Below are 19,576 nucleotides of genomic sequence, written 5' to 3' on the forward strand. Positions count from 1 at the left end.
GATATGACTGAGTCTGAGTTTCACTCCACTCGACCATGAAATATGCAGGTTGTGCAACAAACTGGCAACCACCAATGGAAAGGAAAGGGGGAGGTGGAGTGCATCATCTAGTGGCTGGATGTTATCAATGTTACCAATAGCACCTTTAATGAATGTATATATATATATATATGAAACAGCAGAATAAACCTCTAGTAGCTCCTTACAGGTTGTTCATGCTGGGTGGAAGTTTGTAAAGTTAACAGTAAGCTAGGATGATCAGTTCTGTACAGGTCCTTTGTGGTAAAACAGGCACCTACAGCATGTTGTAACAAGGAGTGTGTGTTGTGGTGCGTACATCCTCAGATAAAGCAGATGGAGGACAGGCTGAGGAGCTGTGAGGCTCAGAGGGAGCTGACGGCATTGAGGCGTAAACTGGAGCTCATGGAGGAAGAGAAGAAGGAGTACAGTGACAAATGTTTCAAGGCTGAAGTGGAGGTCAAGGATCTGCGGTTTACAGGTGAAGACATATTTGGAACTGTAAGGACAGGACACACTGTGGGGCACTACACTGTACGCTATAGAGGACAATGCAGAATCAACGCTCTAGAGGGATCACTGTGTGTATAGGCTACAACAATCCCAGCAGGCCCCATTTGATTTAAAGTAGACCATGAGATTCTCTTCATGCCTTTTGTCAGCCTGGAAGACCATTAGTTGTTCTTCAGTCTTAACTATAATAGTTTCCTTTTCTGTTCTTGGTGCTGTTGCTGTGTGTGTGCTGTAACTGGATGTGTTTCACTGGCCAGTTGAGGAGCTCCAAAAGAAGCTACAGGCAGCTACCAACCCGCCCCCAGCTCCAGCACCTCCACCTCCCCCACCGCCTCCACCTCCTCCAGCCCCAGGTCCGGCTTCCAACCCACTCAGGTTTGATCACACACAGTATGCTCTGTACATCATCAGTTAGGTAAAGCTTTTTTACTTTGATGCATTTTTGATGCACCTTTCATACAATGAAATGACTATAACAGAGTAAATATGTTTAAATCAGTGACTCTCCAACTAATAGACCCAACTAACATGGAAATCACAGAGTTTATGGTGCATGCACCATATAGGCAAGGGGTGAGTATAATCAGGACAGTGGGAATTTTCTAGAGGTGATGTTTATGAAGTGAGCATGGAAATATTGACACTTTATGGTAAGATTTAAGTCTTTAGTGTGGAGGCTGTAAAGTCACACTGAAACATTCTGACACTGAGATTCTATTGAGATAAGCTTGAAAACACTAGGGCTGTATCCAAAATGACTCCCTCTTTCACTCACTCACTACTTTCTATATCATAAACACTCAATAGTTTACTCTGTAGCAGCAGGAGACAATATTTGAATGCATGAGGACATAAAATCTAGATGAAAATCTCTTAGAACTGATCTTCTCCTTTTTTAAAAATCTGAATATTTTTTGGTAAACACCAAAAACAGCCGATGACTTTGAAGGGCATCCTGCCTGTGGCATCCTTTCTGGTACTGTTGACCTTTAGTTGGCCCTTATCAGTTGTGTTCTGTCAATTCAGCATGTTGAACTGGCACTGAAGGCAGTCATTGAGAGATAGAGAGAGAGCTGTCTGTCTAGCTGGTTAACTATCAGGTTATTACAGTATCTTTTTTTGCTGTTATGATATAGAAGTGAGAAAAAAGTTAATTAGGATTAAAACATTTATTTGTTCCTGAGAGCCTTACAAGAACATCGGTTGATTAATGTGACCAAATCAATACCAGTGAGCACTTTGGGATCCTGTGAAAGCAGCTGCCTAAATAACAACCAGCTGATCTCCATTTGTGCCTTCCCCTGCAGTTCGCTGTTGTCATTGATCCGAAAGAGAAGAGACATTAGTTCTGACATCCCACTGGTGGTCCAGGACTCTGCCAAGACACCAGGTACACACCAAACATCCACAAAATGTGCATTATATACAGCTCTGGTCAACATTATTGGCACCCTTGGATTTTTTTATATAACCTGTGCAATATCTTCAGAATCAAATGGAAATGTACCAACTTTGTATCATCAGAATATTTTAATATGATGTCTAAAGTTATTTAAAAAAAAAACCCCATTCCTTTTCAATGTAGTGATTTCAAAGAAGAAATGTAAAATATGACCTGGACAGCATTAAAGGCACCCTTCCCTAAAATTTGGTTGCACACCCTTTGGCAGCCTCCAAATGTTTCTTCTAGCTGTCTACAGTAAATGCTTTTTGCACTGGTCTGCTGGTAGTTTCTCCAACTCTTCCATTGCAATTTGTTCAAGCTATTGAATGTTTGCAGGATTCCTTTTCACAATGACAGAATTCAGCTCTCTCCAAAGATTTTCAGTTGGATTGAGATCAGGACTCATTGCTGGCCAGTTTAAAACAATCCATTTTGTCCTTTTCAACCATTCTTTTGTTCTTATGGATGTGTGCTTTAGGTCTTTATCGTGCTGCTCTTAGACCCAAACCTAGTTTTCTTACACTGGGTAACGCAATAACAGTAATCCTCTGATTTCATTATTCCTTTAATACAGTACAGGCCTCCAGTAGGGTAGGGTCTTCTTTTCCTTATAATCGCTGGTCTGCATTGCCAAAGAGCTCTATTTTGGTTTCATCTGTCCACAGAACAGTTGCCCAAAAGGTTGTGGTTTGTCTAGGTACATTTTGGCAAAGATCAGTCGTTTTATGTCTTTCTTTCAGCAGTGGGGCCCTCCTTTGTCTTCGCCCATAAAGCCCTTCTTGGTTTAGTGTGCGGCGTATGCTTTGGGTTGACACCAACATTCCAGATTGCTCCAGATCAGCTTTCAGCTTTTTGGATGTTTTACGTTGTGTTTTTCCACAGTTCGCACCAATCTTCGACGACTTCGCTCATCGATTTTCTTCTTTCCCCCACATCCCGGGAGGTTCTTGACAGTTCCATGCGTAGCAAACTTCTTAACACTGAACACTGTTGAAACAGGGATGTCAAGGTCTTTGGAAATGGCCTTGTACCCTTTAGAATTCTTGTGCTTGGTGATAATAGCACTTCTGATGCTCTCAGACAGCTCTCTTGTCTTCACCATTGTGAAAACAAGGAACAAGGAATAAAGCAGCCTTTTTAAGCATTAAAGCCATCATTCATTGGTTAAGTGTGTAATATTTAGGAGAATCTATTGGCAGAAATGGAATAAAATACAAAGGTATGTTTTCATTGGTGTATAATCACCTGAAAATAAGATTTGTTGTGTTTTCGTTACCTTAGAGTGAGCCGTTTTTATCTACAGAGGGAGCAGGTCCTACAGTAGCCCAGAACGGACAAACCAAACACTGGCTCTAGATCGTGCCTTTCGCGAGTTTCATGGCCACCATAGTTTCTCCTACACGCTTGGAAGGCGAACGGTATTCTGCAACTTCACCGCTAGATGCCACTAAATCCTACACAATGGTTCATTAAATCAAGTCATATGAGCACTGACAATATATTACAGGTGAGTCTAATCTAGTTCTTTTCTTTTTCAAACTGAATTGAATTCCTAAAAGGGTACCAATACTTGTGTCATGACAATCTGTTTTTATACGTTTTCCTCCTTGCTTTTTTAAATTGTTATTGTTTTATCTTTTCTGTTCTGTGTCAACCAAACTTTACCATGGTAAAGGAGAACTTTCCACTTGGATTTGCTGGCAGGTGTCCATTATTTTTTGTAAGATACAGTGTAATCTGATGCAGGTCTTTGTTCGTTCTAAAGTAATACACCAGTATCAGTAACAGCTTCATCACCAGCAGTTTAAGGGGCTTATTGTAGTTAGCTATTTCTACAACAATACAAACACAAAACAGCTCCTGAAAAACCAAAGGAACAACAATCAGCGATTTTTTCAATCTGTTTGGCAAATACACAAGTTTTGTGTGATGGTGATATTAAGCAAGAAATGGGCCAAAACATGAAGAAAAACTCAGTAAATAGTGAACAATAATTCACCTGCTCAACTGAAGGACTTTTTCAAAAAGCATGGTGTGGTACTCTGCTGTGTTTGGCCCAGAGAGCTAGGAAGGGAAACAGACCTGCCCCATTCTTCTTTCTCAGGGAAGCAAAAGTGTCTCAAATATGCGGTCACGCTGAGGTCACAGTGTCACATGATCACCAATAATTATAAATCAAAAAACAAGGAACACCTCTGGGGTTTTATGTTTGCTTAGCCAGGGTTCCACTATGCCCAAATATCTTTTAAAATGTGCAACAAAGACAAAGGCCACAGTGGACTTTACTTATATGTGTAAGTACAGTGTCAGATATTTTTTTGTATTCTGAATAATATTTAAAATATATAATACATTGGAATGCACCTGACCAGATAAGGAAAATGAGTCAGCTGGACAGCAGCTTCACAAACCTGATTAGCTATTTCCAACATATGATAAATGTACAGTTTTTCTTATTCCACCACCATACAGGATGTAATAATCATATACAACACTATGAATAAAATAGTGATGCATGAGTGGGGGGACTGAAGAGTTGTTCCTGATTTTAGATGGTCATTATTGTTCAAATTGAAATGACTTGCTTTGCTATGCAAATATTCAATTTCATTGTATTCCAATAAATCTTTTGTATTACAAGTGATGAAAGTGAAGGAAACGCTGTATTAATATCCATATTCTGTAACTCATACTTATTCATTCAGTTCAAACATTCGGCGTATCTTTTCTTTCTCTCTGCGATGTATGTTCATTTTGTATTTTATTCTGTGTAGGAGAACTGGTATTGAATTCTATTTTTGCCTTTCAGATTTTATCCTTTTCGCCTTTTCCTTTGCCGAAGTCAAAGTCACTTTTGCGTAGAAGGACAAATGTAGCAAGTGGTGCATGAGAAATTCAAACTCAAATCTCCATCATTGGCCTATTAGGTCAACATGTTAAATTCTTCAATTTGTGCAAACAAAAGGGAAGCCTTGACTTGTTGGAGGAGGTAGGACGTCCATGTTGACTGAACAGGCTATATTGTGTCCTCATTTCGTTAAATATTTTTTGAATATATGAGGCCTGAATTAGGCACTACGCACAGGGTATTTGTTGGAATTACATACAGGGCTGAATAGGTGCCACCCAAGGATCTTCGACTCTGACACTTGAATAATAGTCTCTTTCTGAGCACTTAGGAGAAAAATATTTTACTATTACTTTAACACGAAATAGTTTTTGTGTGACATTTTAAAGACATCTTACTGACAATAGTTCCATTGTGTATGCCATCGATTGTTCTATGTTTGAAAATTAAATATTCACATTTCTTTGCCAATGGGATGCATTATTGCAGAATTTGATTCTCATCTTTTGTGAACTTGAGAAACTCTCTTATCCTCGCAGACATTTTGGATGAAGAATTGCTGAATAGTGTGAGAGTGGAAATTCATTGCAGAATAATTTCGGGAATCTCACACACTACAAAGGCTCTGAACGCTACAGGTGTACTTTGAATACTACAAAATTAGTGGCCACAGCAGTGATTATTAATTGTTCCATGACTATAGCCAAATCCACCCTAAAACTGGATTCACAGTAACAGTTCAGAGGGAAAACCTGGAGTTTCTCCAACAAACTTCATTGATTGTTCCTGGGAGCTCGTGTCATTATTAAGCTTTTACATCTAAATGAGCTATATTTCAAGTGCAGCGCTAATGATGCCTGTGAATTACACAGTGCCTCGTACCTCTCATCATCATTTATACTCACTTTGGTTCTTGGCACCGAGGCAGACTCCCATTTAGTATCAGTGAAGCTGCTAAATACAACATGTCTGTTGAAAAAGACAAGTAAAGCCTCAAGCTTGGTGATGAAATCTTTGTCTCTCTTGCTTGTTGTGTGTGTCTGTCACTTCCAGAAGTGGACATCAGGCAGCAGGCAGTGGGGGAAATGATGCAAAGGATCAAGAAAGGCGTTCAACTGCGACCTGTCAGCCAGTCACCTAATAGGACCAGGAGACAGGTAACTTCAATAATCCCCTTAAATGGTGTATTATTCTGACAATATCTGTGACCTGCTGTGTTTTTCACTTTTAAAGCCAGTTCACGAAAGGTTTTAACCTCTAGTTTCATGGCAGTAAACTGTCAGTAAAAATCAACTAATATATAATCTGTTTGAATTAATTTAATTTCAAAAACGTTTAGAATTAACCTATGAAGAATAGTCCTAAACTACATTATGTTGTTCCTTTCATTTTTGGTGTCTCACTTGACTGACAAGCTAACATTACTGTAAGGCCAATGCATTTTACAAAGTCAGCAAACAGCTTTACCGTCATTCATCCATCATTCCATCGATGGTATCAAATCTAAAATGCTTCCTCACTTCTCATATGGTTTGATGTCATGATTATCCATTCTGCGCAGCTTGCACAGCTCGTTTTCTCTATTTCTCCAAACAGAACTACAATAACCTAGTCTTCTGAGGCCAACAGTGCATGCAATAGATCACAGTGATGTTGCATTTTGGGACACCCCCTGCTGGAGTACAAGGCACACTCTGATGGGCATATACACTGAATTTTGAATTCAAACAGATCATTACAGATTTAATATTAAATTTTCAACCACGTTTGAATAGTAGCTCAAATTTCTAATTAAGAGTGACAGCCTTACACTCCATGTTATCAGGAGAGCCACATGGTAGGCTGCACAGAGGCACAGTCCCTATGATATTCACTTCATGACTCCATGAGTAGATACAACAGAACATGTGTTACTATGATAAATTTTAAGATAAATGTGAGTAAAGTCACAAAGTAGATGACAGAGAAATTGCATAGAAATATGATAGTATATTAGGCTCACTTTAACGTCAATTAAAAAATGTTCTAAGTCACTATAGGGATATTATAGGATTATTGCAGTCCTGAAACAATAAAGTGTTGTTTCAACACTTGATAGAGTTTCCCACCTGCATGCTTTCATTTTTCATGTAGTCCTGCTAATGATATAACATATCTCCTGCTGCCTGCATTAAATATATTTGGCATAATCAATAACAAATTTCACATTTAGGCTTATTATTGTATTCACACGGAATTGGAATTGGTTAAATAAAGCCACTCAATGAAATGAGTAAGTAATACTAAGACGATGATGGTCCAAGATTTTCGCCAGCAGCTGGAGGTACAGTTTAGTTTGTTAGGCTGATGGATCTCAGTAGTGAATTGAAATTTGAGTGATGAACTTCTGTTAAACTGTGATGAATTAGAGTTTTGTACATTGTTGAGCATATATTGTTCAGTGCTCTTAAATCCATCAGTGTGGGATTATCTAAGAGCTGCTTGTTTTGTTAAAACATGACATATGGCCAAGACATCTTTTAGTCAGCGTGTTCCTCCGCCACAACAACTCTGCCAAATTAGATAGCATTAGGACCTGCTCTATGAGGTAATTATAAATAATGAGGATGGGAAAATTGACGTGACTCAAAATTATTGTGTGTTAACACATTTGTTTCTTGTAGAAAGCATACGTCCTCGTGCTTGCATACAGTGTCTCGTCTCTGTGGTAAGAGGTGCAGTTTAGCCTCTAAGTGCTGAATGAGGAAAAATAAGTATAATGTGTCAGACTGCTGTTTATTTACCAAACCCATGTTTTTCCTCCTATTTTCCTTTTATCAGATGGAGAGGCTGCCCTCTAATTCTGCCATTCAGGAACTTAAAGGAATCATGGTAATGGGACTTTAAAACAATCAAAAGTCCTCACAAGCCATATTTTACTGGTTGAACTTTCACAGGAGGAGAGACTTTGTTTTTTACACTGTTCATGGATGTGCTCACACCAGAATGTTAAAATATAATAAAATTCAACAATGGTTGGAAAAGTAGTCAGATATTTTACCTACGACAAAGTACTAAGCACAATTTAAAGAGCTAAAGTCAATATTTACATACTAGACAAGAATAAAGAATAACAGATTACATGAGCACATATTCTGTTACTGTTGTACTGTTAATTATGCATCCACTCCAGTTAAATTCAGACAAGTAGCAGTAAAAACACAAAGTTAAAATGAGTACTCATTTTGAGCTATAATGGTTAGTTTGCAGCTCTGTTGTTCCTGAACAGGCTGTCTGTATGTATGTATGTGTTTTTGTGGAAACTCTAGGAGAATTTCAATAGAACCTCCCCCCAACCAAAGGCAGCGTCTCTGTCAACAAACCACGATGAGGAGCTGCAGAGGATCCTGCTGAGACGGCGGGATGTACTGGAGTCCCAACACAATGCCAGTAAGTTTCATCTCCTTCACTTTAAACTTTCTGTGGGCTATAATGCATCTATTAGGTCTTTCTGAAGAGAGACTAGACTTAATCTTCATTGTTTCTTATTCATCAATCATGATGAGTTGTCTGTTTAATCTATCGATAGTTTCTGGTTTTATGTGTAGATTTTAATGTAGCTTTCTTGAAGCAGATTGCAGGACTGCCTCATTAGCCCAAAGAAACACATCCATTACAGAATATTAAACACTCTGAACAATAAAGGCCTTTTCAGACCAAACGCGAATAATCGGTGCGAATAAATCGCACGTCAACTTCAAAATTCAAGCCCATTCATCTCTATGAGCCTAACAACACCAAGTCCGAAACTTTTGTATTTTGGTTTAGTGCAGTTTAGTTTTTTTTTTTTTTTTTGCAGCTGTTTCGCTTTCAACGAATTTCAGATGCCAACAAAAACGAGCCAACCAATAAAATCTTGGTCACGCGATCAATAAATTCGGACGTTAATGTCATAATTCCATTCACACTCATCAAAATGGATATTGTTCGGCTGATCCATTTGGACTCACAACATAGTGGTCTGTTTGACAAAAAACATAAAGATTACAAAGACAACGAACTCAAAGACAACATCTGGGAAAGTTATAGTGGTTGAAGTGGCTTGTGATGTTGAGTAGCCTACAAAAGAGGGTTAAACATACTTCGTTGTCAAGGTAACGCATAGAAAACCATTAATTTTCAAGTGCATTAGATAACGTTATTAAATACCATGAATCACATATGATAAACACATTTAGACTCAGTCTAGTCATGAATGAATGAATGAAGCTCAGCATTTACACTCGTTACTACGATAACACCCATATGAAATGTGATTGTGTATATTGTAACTTTTCTCCACAGTATTGGACACTTGGAATAATGAGCCCTTCTCCAGTGTGTAGAGTTGAGTGTCAGACTTTGTGTGAAAGGTGGAAACATGAAAAATCGTCATCGGAGAGACTGCATTTTCGTTTTGTTTTTCGTTTCGTCCCCGGTGTGAAAAGACCTTGAATGGATATTTTGTGTTTCACAAAATTTTAAACATCAGTTAGAATTGTATTATGGATTCTTTCAAATGTTTGGCCTTTGCTGAAAAGGTGATGTATATGTGATTTTGTGGATTTTTATGACAGATGTTGAAGTGAATGTATTCAGCTCTACAAAACAGAGCTCATACTGAACCCACCATTTCATGTATGTATCAAATTTCTGAAGCAACGAAAAGTTCCGGAATACACAGAGGGAGAGAGACATGTACCACATGTGCTCCTAGATTTGCATGTATTTTTGTCATTTTAAATTGAGAAGAACAAAGTAAAAAAAAAACTGACAAATTAAAAACAAGATCAAGAACAACAGGAAAATCAAACTGGACAAGAGGAAAAACAAGAAAATTCACCAAAGAACGTGTGACAAGAGCTAGCAGGAGTTAGCAGGAACCTGTTGCTGTTGCTAGGAGGAAAACAGGAGGAAAAAAACAACTAAAAAGGAACAGCACCCTTAGGCTGTTGAAAACCTTAAATTGTAGTTGTTTGTTCAAGTGTTACAAATAGACTACCAAGAATAACTCAGATAAGCCATTTGAGCTGAAGTCAAACAGTGACATTTGAAACCCCAAAGTGGCAGTTGGAATCAGTGACAGCTAAATGTGGCAGTTGGAAGCTAGCAGTGGATGCTAACAGTAGCAGCTGGAAAGCAGGCACTTTGTTTTATCTTTTTCATCAGTGAGCCATTCAAAACAGCAACCAACGCTCCCTCACTACTCAGAGCAGAGCCTGAGAGACATCATCAACATACACTACCCACCAGACAGAGAAGCACATTCAAACAGGAGCTTCTTAAGGGACAGCCAGAAACCCTTTTTGCTTATCTTTCTAAAAGTGGAGAAGTAATCTCATCTTTTACACGGACAGAACTGAAACACAGCCATCACCCTTCAGTGCCAAAAAGGGCAACTAGGAATACTGGCAGGTAAAAATCAGGGACCCAGAGGACAGCATAATGACAACTGTCAATGTTTATAGAAGTGGTAAAGTCATGGTACAGTTTCCAGGGACTTAAATCTCTGGTAGAGAGAGAAAACACCTCTCCTATGGATGTCCAGCCTCACGCCAGTGACACATACCTTACAACTGCCTCTAGCATCCCAAATGAGGAAGAACACCATGATGACACTGAGCAGACCCTGAACCCTCCACATCAGACCTCATTTACAGACCTGAAGGAACACTTCACCCAGTTAGAAGTAGCGTTGGTGCAGCTCAGGGAAATGGTCTTGAATTAGACGGACAAGAACTCAGCACAGCTCTTACAACAACAACAAACGGAACAGATGAGAAAAGAGCAAGAAAGCATACAGACAACCAATCATTAACAAGTACTCAAAGACAGAGAAAGCCACAGGAAAGAGCTGTTCACTCTGACAGAACAAGTGAGAGAGCTACAGCAAAAGAAAGAGCGCCAGAGGAGAGAGCTCGTTGCACTGGCGGAACAGGTGAAAGAGCTCGCTGCTCTAAAAGAACTTCTAGGAGAACTGCAGCTGGAGAGAGAGAGCCAGATTACAAGATTATACTTGTTGATCTGACAGGTACTCAAGGAGAGGAACAGAGCACTGGATGATTTGAAGGAACAGGTCACCCCCCTCACTGAGTCAGTCACTGCACAGCAGTGAGCCCCTCCCAGAACACCCAGCAGGATGATCCCCTCTCTCAACCAGAGCAGCCAGAGTCCAGCAGCCACACCACACACTCAGATGGTCCCATTAGTTCAGATAGTCCCACTGCTAAAGCAGATATTGTGTTACTGATCAACTCAAATGGAAAGTTCATTGATGAGAAAAGGCTTTTACCCAGGCACAAGGTGGCAAAGCGTTGGTGTCCACACAGAGGCAGCCATGGGTATTCTCTTTGAGTCTCCCCTTGGCTCCCCAAACCACATCCTAAGCCACACAGGTACAAATGACCTGAGTGGCCCTGTCTCTTAGAGCTGTCATTGAGAAGGCATGTCGTACCTTCCCTAACTCTAAGATAGTGATGTCCACTCTGTTACACAGGAAGGATTTCCACCCACACACAATACAGAGAGTGAACGTCAGCATCTCCACTGTGAACAATGGCCAAATGTTCACATTGTCCACCCCTCTCTCACTGTAGAAGATCTTTATAATCATGTACACCTCTTCAAGGAAGCAGTTCCACTAAAAGTTCCACTTTCACTAAAACACTGAAAGACTGAACCAAAGAGGAACACTCAACAGGAGGAGCAACACAGGAACCTCCAACACTCAACATGCCGAGGAGAGCCTACCAACCCAGGCCCAAGCACCACCATCACAGCACAGACCTCAGGAGAGCATCAGCTATACCCAGTCTACACGAACCAAGCCCAGACACAGGAAACCACCACTTCCCAGGCCTTTCGCAACACCGCCACCTCCACAGCAGCTGCAGCAGCAGGAACAGATCCAGCCAAGCAGAACATCCTATTCTGAGGTGGTCATCCAGGACATGCTGAGTACACTATGCTCTCATCTTATGGGCCACAGTCATGGCCAGTGTAATGAGCAGGTGGTGGTTCTTTGACAAAAGGTCTACAAACTAAACTAAACACTGTATGTACACAAAGGTTAAAACTTGAAATTTATGGTCTATGAAATCATCACATTATAAAATTATTTTATGTTCAGAACAGTTATTTCTTTCTTCTTCTAAAATGACAATCTGTTACAGTTGCAATGAAATCTTTTAGCATATCTGTTTGGAATATTCAGGGTTTAAACTCTTAACTTATTTATTTGGTTTAAAAAGTAAAACATTGACTTCTTAAACAAGGTTAATGATGTTGATGTTGTTATTTTGCAGGAGACTTTGTGCAAAGACGATGCCCCCGCTGGTTGTCCCCCTAAGTATAGAGAGTTTATAGTCCCATCAACAAAACTAAATGAAGTCAGCCAGGGTACAGACTCAGGGGGCATGTTGATATGGTATAAATCTTAACTAGCAGACTCAATAGACACAATGAAAAAGGGAAATATCCCATTTGGTTAAAACAGAAAAAAGATATAATTTCCACCAAACCTCTCTGAGAGCCTTCCCAGTGAAAGAATGAACACCTCTATCAGATCGCTCTCAGATCACTTTGTATCTGAAAAGAGCACACACAGGTAACATATGTTCTCAGCCCTGTAAGCTGTACAAAATAAAAAAGAGATACAGATGGGCACAAAACAGCCTGGAACAGTAGCAGGGAGCAATGGTCAGTGAAGAAATCCAGATGTTTCTAGATTTCTTTCCGGTCCAGATCTACCCTCAGAATACAGAAGGTGTAGAGCTGTGTCAACATTGTGTAAACATTAACCACATATTTGATCATTTGGCCTCATTATCACAACTTAAAATGCAAAACACAGGAATCCGGACAGCCAGGAGCTCCGCCTTAGTTACCGTGAGACTCTAAAACAATATAAAAACACTGACAACAAAAAAAGAACAATATCTACAAAAACCAATTACAATTAATTGAAGAGTCTCTGGGGTCAAATAAATTCTGGGGAAATTGGAACCTCTTTACCAAGAAACATTACAACGAACAGTCCATTCAAAATGTAGATACGTGGAAAAATTTTTTTGAAGATCTCTATAAAAACCTCAAAAGCTCAAGAGCAGATTTCTGAAAAACTGAAAGAAGGAAGACAAACTGAAGGTTCTGCAGCCCAAAAAAGCATGTGGGCCTTAAATGAGATGTTAAAATATACCAGAGAGAATATGCTAATTGGCCATCCTAAAGATATTCAACTTGGTACTGTGTATGGGTCATTTCCCTGAAAGCTGGAGTGAAGGGTTGATCACGCCCATCTTCAAGAATGGAGACAAATTCGATCCCAACAACGACACAGGCATCGGTGTAAGTAGTAATAAGTAGTAACCTGTGCCCCTTACTACAAAATGATTGGGCAAAATGGGACAAAAATCCAATTGAAACCCTGCATACAGAGTTCTGCAAAAGTATTCTGCGGGTACAAAGGAAACCCCAAACTCTGATGTAAAGGATATTGGCCTCATTCAGCCCTGCATGCAAAGTATTCAAAAACGATCTGGAGCCATATTAAAAAGAGTGATCCTGCCTGTTACCATTATAAAGCCCTTGCCTACCAAGAGTTGAACATAGAAAGAAGTCACTTCAGCCACCTTCTGACATCACAAACCGCAGCCTCAGGGCAGTTCCAACAGTACTTAGAAGACAATGACAGTGTACAGAGTGAGTGACCACAGTCTGGCTATAGAGGCAGGCAGACACAGGCAGACCTGCTGCCCAGAGAGGACAGGCTGTGCTTTCATTGTGCTGTAGAGACAGAATTACATTTTCTAACAAAATCTCAAAAATACTGAAATATTAGGGAGGAATTCTTTCCCTAATTTGAAAAACATTGCCCCAAAATTCAGAAGTCTGACAGAAAGGGAGAAACGACCCCTCCTTCTGGGGAAAAAGAAAGAATGTGCCGTGTTGGCTGCTAAATATGTCACTTCCTGCCACAGCAAGAGGGACAACTAGTAGGACATATGGAGATATATAGACAGATAAAATAAATATACTTGTACTTACTATCTCCAACACCATCTCCTCTTTTTTTTTTTTTACATCTCTTTATTTTATTCTTTTATCAGTAGATACTTGTATTGTTTTTGTTTGTCTTGCATTGTTAAAATCACATTGAAATTTAACAATACTAACCTTATTACTTATATATATTACTTTATTTCATGTATCTATTAAATTGTCTGTTTTGTTCTATTAACTAATAATGTTACTCACATTATTTTTGTTAATTTCATTCCTTTCATTCATTGTCTGTTATTATTGTAATTGTGCTTTGGCAACACATGTCAAATGTCATGCCAATAAAGCCTATTGAATTGAAATACTGTAACACCATCATGTCACTTAATTGTGGCCTCAATGACAGAATCTCAGCAGAGTCATTCTTACCTGCTGTAGTCTGAGTAAAACGTGACAACCCCGATTGTTTCAGTGAGTGTCTGTCTCTTTGTGCAGGTCTCCATCCCATCCTCTCCCCAGCAGTGTGAAGGGCGCCACCATGCCGAGGTCGGCCCTGGCATGAGTGTCCACCTATATAGACTGGATGTGGGTGACGGAAGATCACATGATGCAAAATCAGTGTCTAGCATTTAATTTTACTATGTATACACAATGCATTTCAAATAATAATTGAACTGTATTATGAGGAGTCAGGCCCCATCTGACTGTAGTGGATTTCCACAGAAAAAAAGAAAATCAGAGCAGGCATCCTGGTTGTGAATCAAGTCAGAGGTTATGTAGAATGTGAACTAAGAGGACAAGTGTGTCTGTGATTTACATTGAGGCCATTTGATTTCAGTGAAATGAAAGCCGTGTATCCCACACCGCCTTTTCAAGGTTCATTCAGCTCTTTTTCTAAAACCCAATTTTTTGTTTGCATTGCTAGGTACAGTGGAGTGGGTTTTGCAGCCTTGAGCTTTTGCCAAAACAAAGTATGTCTCTGAATTGTTCTGTCTAGACCAGTGTTAACCTTGTAGCCTCCCAGTGAGCAAGTACAGGCCACTGTGGCAGACATCCTCTTGACTTTTCCACTGTTCCCCTCACTCACTCACACATAAACCACCCAACCTTCTTAGGCCACCATTTTATGTAGGGCACTGCCTCCTCTCTGCTGAACCTACCCTGCACTTTGTATAACCTGTTCTGCTTTAGAATGTATGTCGGCCTTTATGGGCCTTTTTTCCTATCTTTATTCAAGAGCGTGGTTCAATTTCAATTTGAGAGCATGACTCACTGATTTCACGTTCAAATTTTGTAACGCTTTTCCTCAAAACCCTGCCCTCGCACTCAAATGGCCCCTGCTTGCGCTTAGATTTGCTCTGCTTCTGCTCAAACTGTGTGCTTGCACTCATGTATTGTTGCTTGCACAGATTTCCTGCGTCCGTAAGGGTTGCTCTAAGAAGTAAAACAAACACACCCGCAATGAGGCAGGGTTCATTTCATTGGTCAACACTACACCTGGTATTTTATTGGTTGGGGAATTTTGACAGGGTTACTGCACAAAAAATCTGGGAGCAGACATATCACGAGCGCACAGAAGCAGCCTGAGTGCGAGGAGAAGGGCTGAAGCTGGAGTGCAGGAAATCTGTGCAAGCAACAGTATATCTGAGTGCAAGCAGTTTGAGCAGAAGCAGAGCAAATCTAAGCACAAGCAGGGGCCATTTGAGTGCATGGGCAGGGTTTTGAGGGAAAGCATTACAAAATCTGAATGTGAAATCAGTGAGTCATGTTCTGAAGACCACACTCTTGAATAAAGATAGGAGAAAAGCCCCATAAGCCTTTGGCCATGTCACTTCAAGGATACAGGGCAAATCAAGGGACAAACACTTTTAGATGCTTTTCACTTCAACGTCTTGATTCTGAAAACAGTGTCCAGATGACTACGACTGAAACCTTTTCTACGATGTTTTTCACTGTTGGCAAGCATTTAGACCAAAAACAGACCTGCTCTAACAAGCACTGCATTGGTGTAGGTGTGTCGGTACAGGTAACACTGAGAAGAATATGATTCAGAGAGGCCAGTTTGAATATAGATTCATTAGTTTTCAAGATTTCAGGATTTCCAGACACCAAAAACTCATTGCTTTATAACAATGAGGACAACTCTGGAAGGTTATCACAGCAGCAATAGTTTTATTCTCCATCTCAACGATCGGCAGTTAACACTAGAATTACACCATTCACATTACCAAGTAATCTATGATGAATTTGTACTTGCACTTACTTGATTGGCCTACACAGTGTGTTCAGCAGAGTAGGGATTTCTGACACAACACCTATTTCCAAGGTTCTCGAAGAAGGGGAAAAGTCTGATGATGATGTAATGTTGGTTTGAACATGGCCTTGTATGTCAATATGTGATGTTGGTTCATTCCAGGGCTTAATGACGGCACAAAAGTGATTGATTTTACAATCAAGAACAATGTAATTCTTTTCACTGCTCTAAAAGAAAAAAAAGGAAAAACTTGGTTAAAAGTAGTCTTGGTAAAACTTCCATACCTCATATTGTTGTGATCTGTTCCTGCTGTAGTCAAAGTTTTTGGGGGGGATTTTCAGCCATTTTCCTCAATATAATGAGGCAACATTTTTATTGAATATAGCTGTTAAATTACAAAATGTTGATGGTGAACATATCAGTAAAATGTTCACAGACAATGTATTTCATTTGTTTTCCTACAATATCCACTTGTTGCTACTAACCTCATTAATGTTTTAATGGTTCTGTTTAGGCAGCTCAAAGCTCTTGATTAAGATTCTGTAAGATGGTGCTTTTAAATACTGAAAATGTCAACACTGACTTGAAGCACTAGACAGGATGTGTTTACTTTATTAATATTTAAATGAAATCCACAATCTCTCCCTCTATGTTCCCCGCAAAATGCATTTGGCAAAACAAAGTAATATATAGACATCATTTCTAGGAGACAGGGTTTGAACCAGTATGTCCAGTTTAGACCCAAAGTCTCAGCTCTGCTCCTGCTGTACTTCTCTGTACATAGAATGGAAACTACAGACATGTCTAATATACTTTAGTTTGTGATTTACCGTATTTGAGTTTGTTAGAATGATTTTGCTCAAGATGTAACAAATGTATTTCATAGCTGCACTGCATTCTGGTCTACTGAGGCTATTGTTGGTGTAGAAATCTCTACAATGGATTTCTCCCCGTGTGACTTAAACCTTTGTGTAAGAAACTTCTGTTTTGTGTTTAATTCTGAGCAAATTAAACTAAAATCGGATTTTTACAATTTGTTGGAGATGTAACATTTTTAGTCATCCAATTCTGTTGTATCAAAGTCGGGAAAATCATAATGATATGATGAACAGTCATATCATAAATGACAAGACTGAAAACCACCTTATATTTCAATGAGTCCAGAAATGCAAAACACTTCACCACTGGCTGTTTTGTAACTGTGTCTTACGATGGATTTTCCCTTTAAGCCTCGGTCAGAGGTGGGTGTTAGTCAGGTATGGAGCCGAGGATCAGCCTTTGCCCTTTGAAAATCACAATGACTGCTGGTGATTTAACCACAATGTTGGGCTGCTCGCGTGTTGTTTTGTTTTCCCTCGACACCTTGCCAAATTTCCCAGCCACTTCCTTGAGTGAGGGATTGAAACATGAGAGCTGTGAACTGTGGGCAATGTCCGTCACGTATTGTGTGCAGCTGTTAATTAAAGCTTAGGCTTCGTTTAGCACTGAGGTGCAATTTCCAGCTCCCAATCCCCCCTAACAGAGTGTGGAGGAAATGTCATTGTGGCTCAAAGTCTCTTCTCTAACCAGATTCATCAGCAGCAGGCTGCAAGACCCCACTTCATCTTCCACACGTTCATTCATTCCTCTCTCTACTGAACCAAATGTTGCAGAGGAAGTCACACTCTAATTTTATTTAACAGCCGACTTAATCACAACAGTGGATCTCGCAGAAACAGGAAATGGTCTGTGAGGAGATTCGATAAACTAATCAGTTTTGCAGAGAGCATACTTGGCTTTTCCTCCTCTATTTTCTGATGACAAAACTAGTACGAGGATGTGTGAATTAGCTTGGATATCTTGGAGGATAAAGTGTCAGTGAGTGGTCGAACTGCTTGAGTAGGAGTAAAATGAAAAAAGAATAGAGGTCCTTTGTATTGATTTATGTCTCTGCCTCCTCATATCCTACATATCTAATGAGGTTCTTCTAGTCGAGGCCATCCTGGCACAACTCAATATTATGCTAACACACAATATAGTCTTTGATTCAGAGGTGTGACGCGAGTGTCCTTTGGATGTGTTGTCTCCCTCTTCCTTCCCTCAGCAGAAACAAAGTCAATGACCGGCTCAATTCCTTCCTCCACCATCTGCTCCAGCTGCCGGACCCACTGTTGTTGATTGACGGATGGTACAGACGCCACCGATCGAGGCAAAACATGTAATTACACAAACCATGCTGTGTCCTTTTCTTCCCTCAGCCTCTCCTCCGCCGCCACAACCCATTCTCAGCTCTCCGTCTTTCCCCTCATCATTGGCCAATACAATATAATGTTTTGTTGTTTTTGTATTTTTGTCCCTTCAGGGACTGGCAATTAGGGAGGTCCTTTTAGTGTGTCTAGGAAACACTTAATTTGACCTATTTTGTTAGTCATTTCATTTATTTTCCTAAACACAGTAATTGCCCGCCGGGGAGCCTCCGTTGAGATGCTGCTGTGTCCTGCCTCAGTTTGTGTCTGCACGTTTCATTGATTAGAGGTTGTCTTCACTCCCCGACATTTACAGCAACACTGAGTGTAAGCTGCCAGCAAACGAAGAAACCAAACAGAATGAAAGTGGAAGAATTAGCAGTTGGAGAATTCAATTGAATTCAATTTTATTTATATAGAGTCAATTCATCTTTTTCAATCAACTTTTGTTATTTAATTTATTTGCCTGATATGAAGAAAGAAAATGAAGCAACTGTATCACCTAGAAATAATCTAAAAATAGACCTTGAGTTGAGTGAAACTGATATACAAAAGAAAAAAGAAATGAATGTAATGTGTCAGTTTCGTGTTGACTGGATCAACGTCTTCAGTCTAACTTTTCATTTCCAGCCTTAAAGAGCAGGACGACTGTAGTGTCAGTAGGGCCGTGTCAGCCAGATTCTGTCTGTTTAATAGAAAAGAGCTGTGAATAAGGGATAACTCACTTGACAGGCCCATTGATGCAGCCGTATGTGGCTGGTACACAAAGCACTTGTAAAGCTCCTCCATTCCCCACTGTATACAAGCAGCCTTTTTTCTGTGCTGCAGGCCGGGCGGATGTTCCTCCAGGCCTGTCCTCTCCTGTTTTTACACACTGACAGAATCATTTCCTTCAGGAACTGAGGAGCCAGGAGAGGGGTCAGTGAGGGTGCCGACCAGTTATGAAGGGGCCTTTACCTCACACGTCCTGAACAGACAGGAGGCAGGCATTGTTGGACAACACTGACACATGCTCTGTGTGTGTGTTTGTGTGTGTATTCTCTGGCATTTATCCTCCCACAGCTTTTTACAGTCTCTTCTTATCCAGTTCTGTTAAAGCATGGAGCTTCCACTGGCCTAGAACTATTTTAATTTTGTGATACTCTTAATCAATAGATCAGTATTGTCCTTTATAAATATATGATATGAAGCCACAGTCATCCAACTATGATATAAGATTAAAGGATTTTATCTATTAATTTATTTGATTCACTCTT

The 19,576-nt window shown here is 39.9% G+C and overlaps 1 protein-coding gene across 5 annotated transcripts in view; it reads left to right on the forward strand.

Annotated features, from left to right (window-relative positions):
* shtn1 (shootin 1) overlaps nucleotides 1-17,131 on the forward strand; it is a 50,501-nt gene extending 33,370 nt beyond the window's left edge. For all 5 annotated transcript variants that reach the window (XM_044214204.1, XM_044214205.1, XM_044214206.1 and 2 more), the window contains 7 exons: nucleotides 346-499; nucleotides 789-906; nucleotides 1,839-1,921; nucleotides 5,877-5,980; nucleotides 7,644-7,694; nucleotides 8,132-8,252; nucleotides 14,337-17,131. In XM_044214204.1, the coding sequence (XP_044070139.1) occupies nucleotides 346-499; nucleotides 789-906; nucleotides 1,839-1,921; nucleotides 5,877-5,980; nucleotides 7,644-7,694; nucleotides 8,132-8,252; nucleotides 14,337-14,368 (663 nt within the window). In that variant the 3' untranslated portion in view covers nucleotides 14,369-17,131. The remainder of the gene's footprint in view (nucleotides 1-345; nucleotides 500-788; nucleotides 907-1,838; nucleotides 1,922-5,876; nucleotides 5,981-7,643; nucleotides 7,695-8,131; nucleotides 8,253-14,336) is intronic.
* Nucleotides 17,132-19,576: the final 2,445 nt, after the last annotated feature.

Source organism: Siniperca chuatsi, linkage group LG11, assembly GCF_020085105.1.
Source record: "Siniperca chuatsi isolate FFG_IHB_CAS linkage group LG11, ASM2008510v1, whole genome shotgun sequence".
Lineage (NCBI taxonomy): Eukaryota > Metazoa > Chordata > Actinopteri > Centrarchiformes > Sinipercidae > Siniperca > Siniperca chuatsi.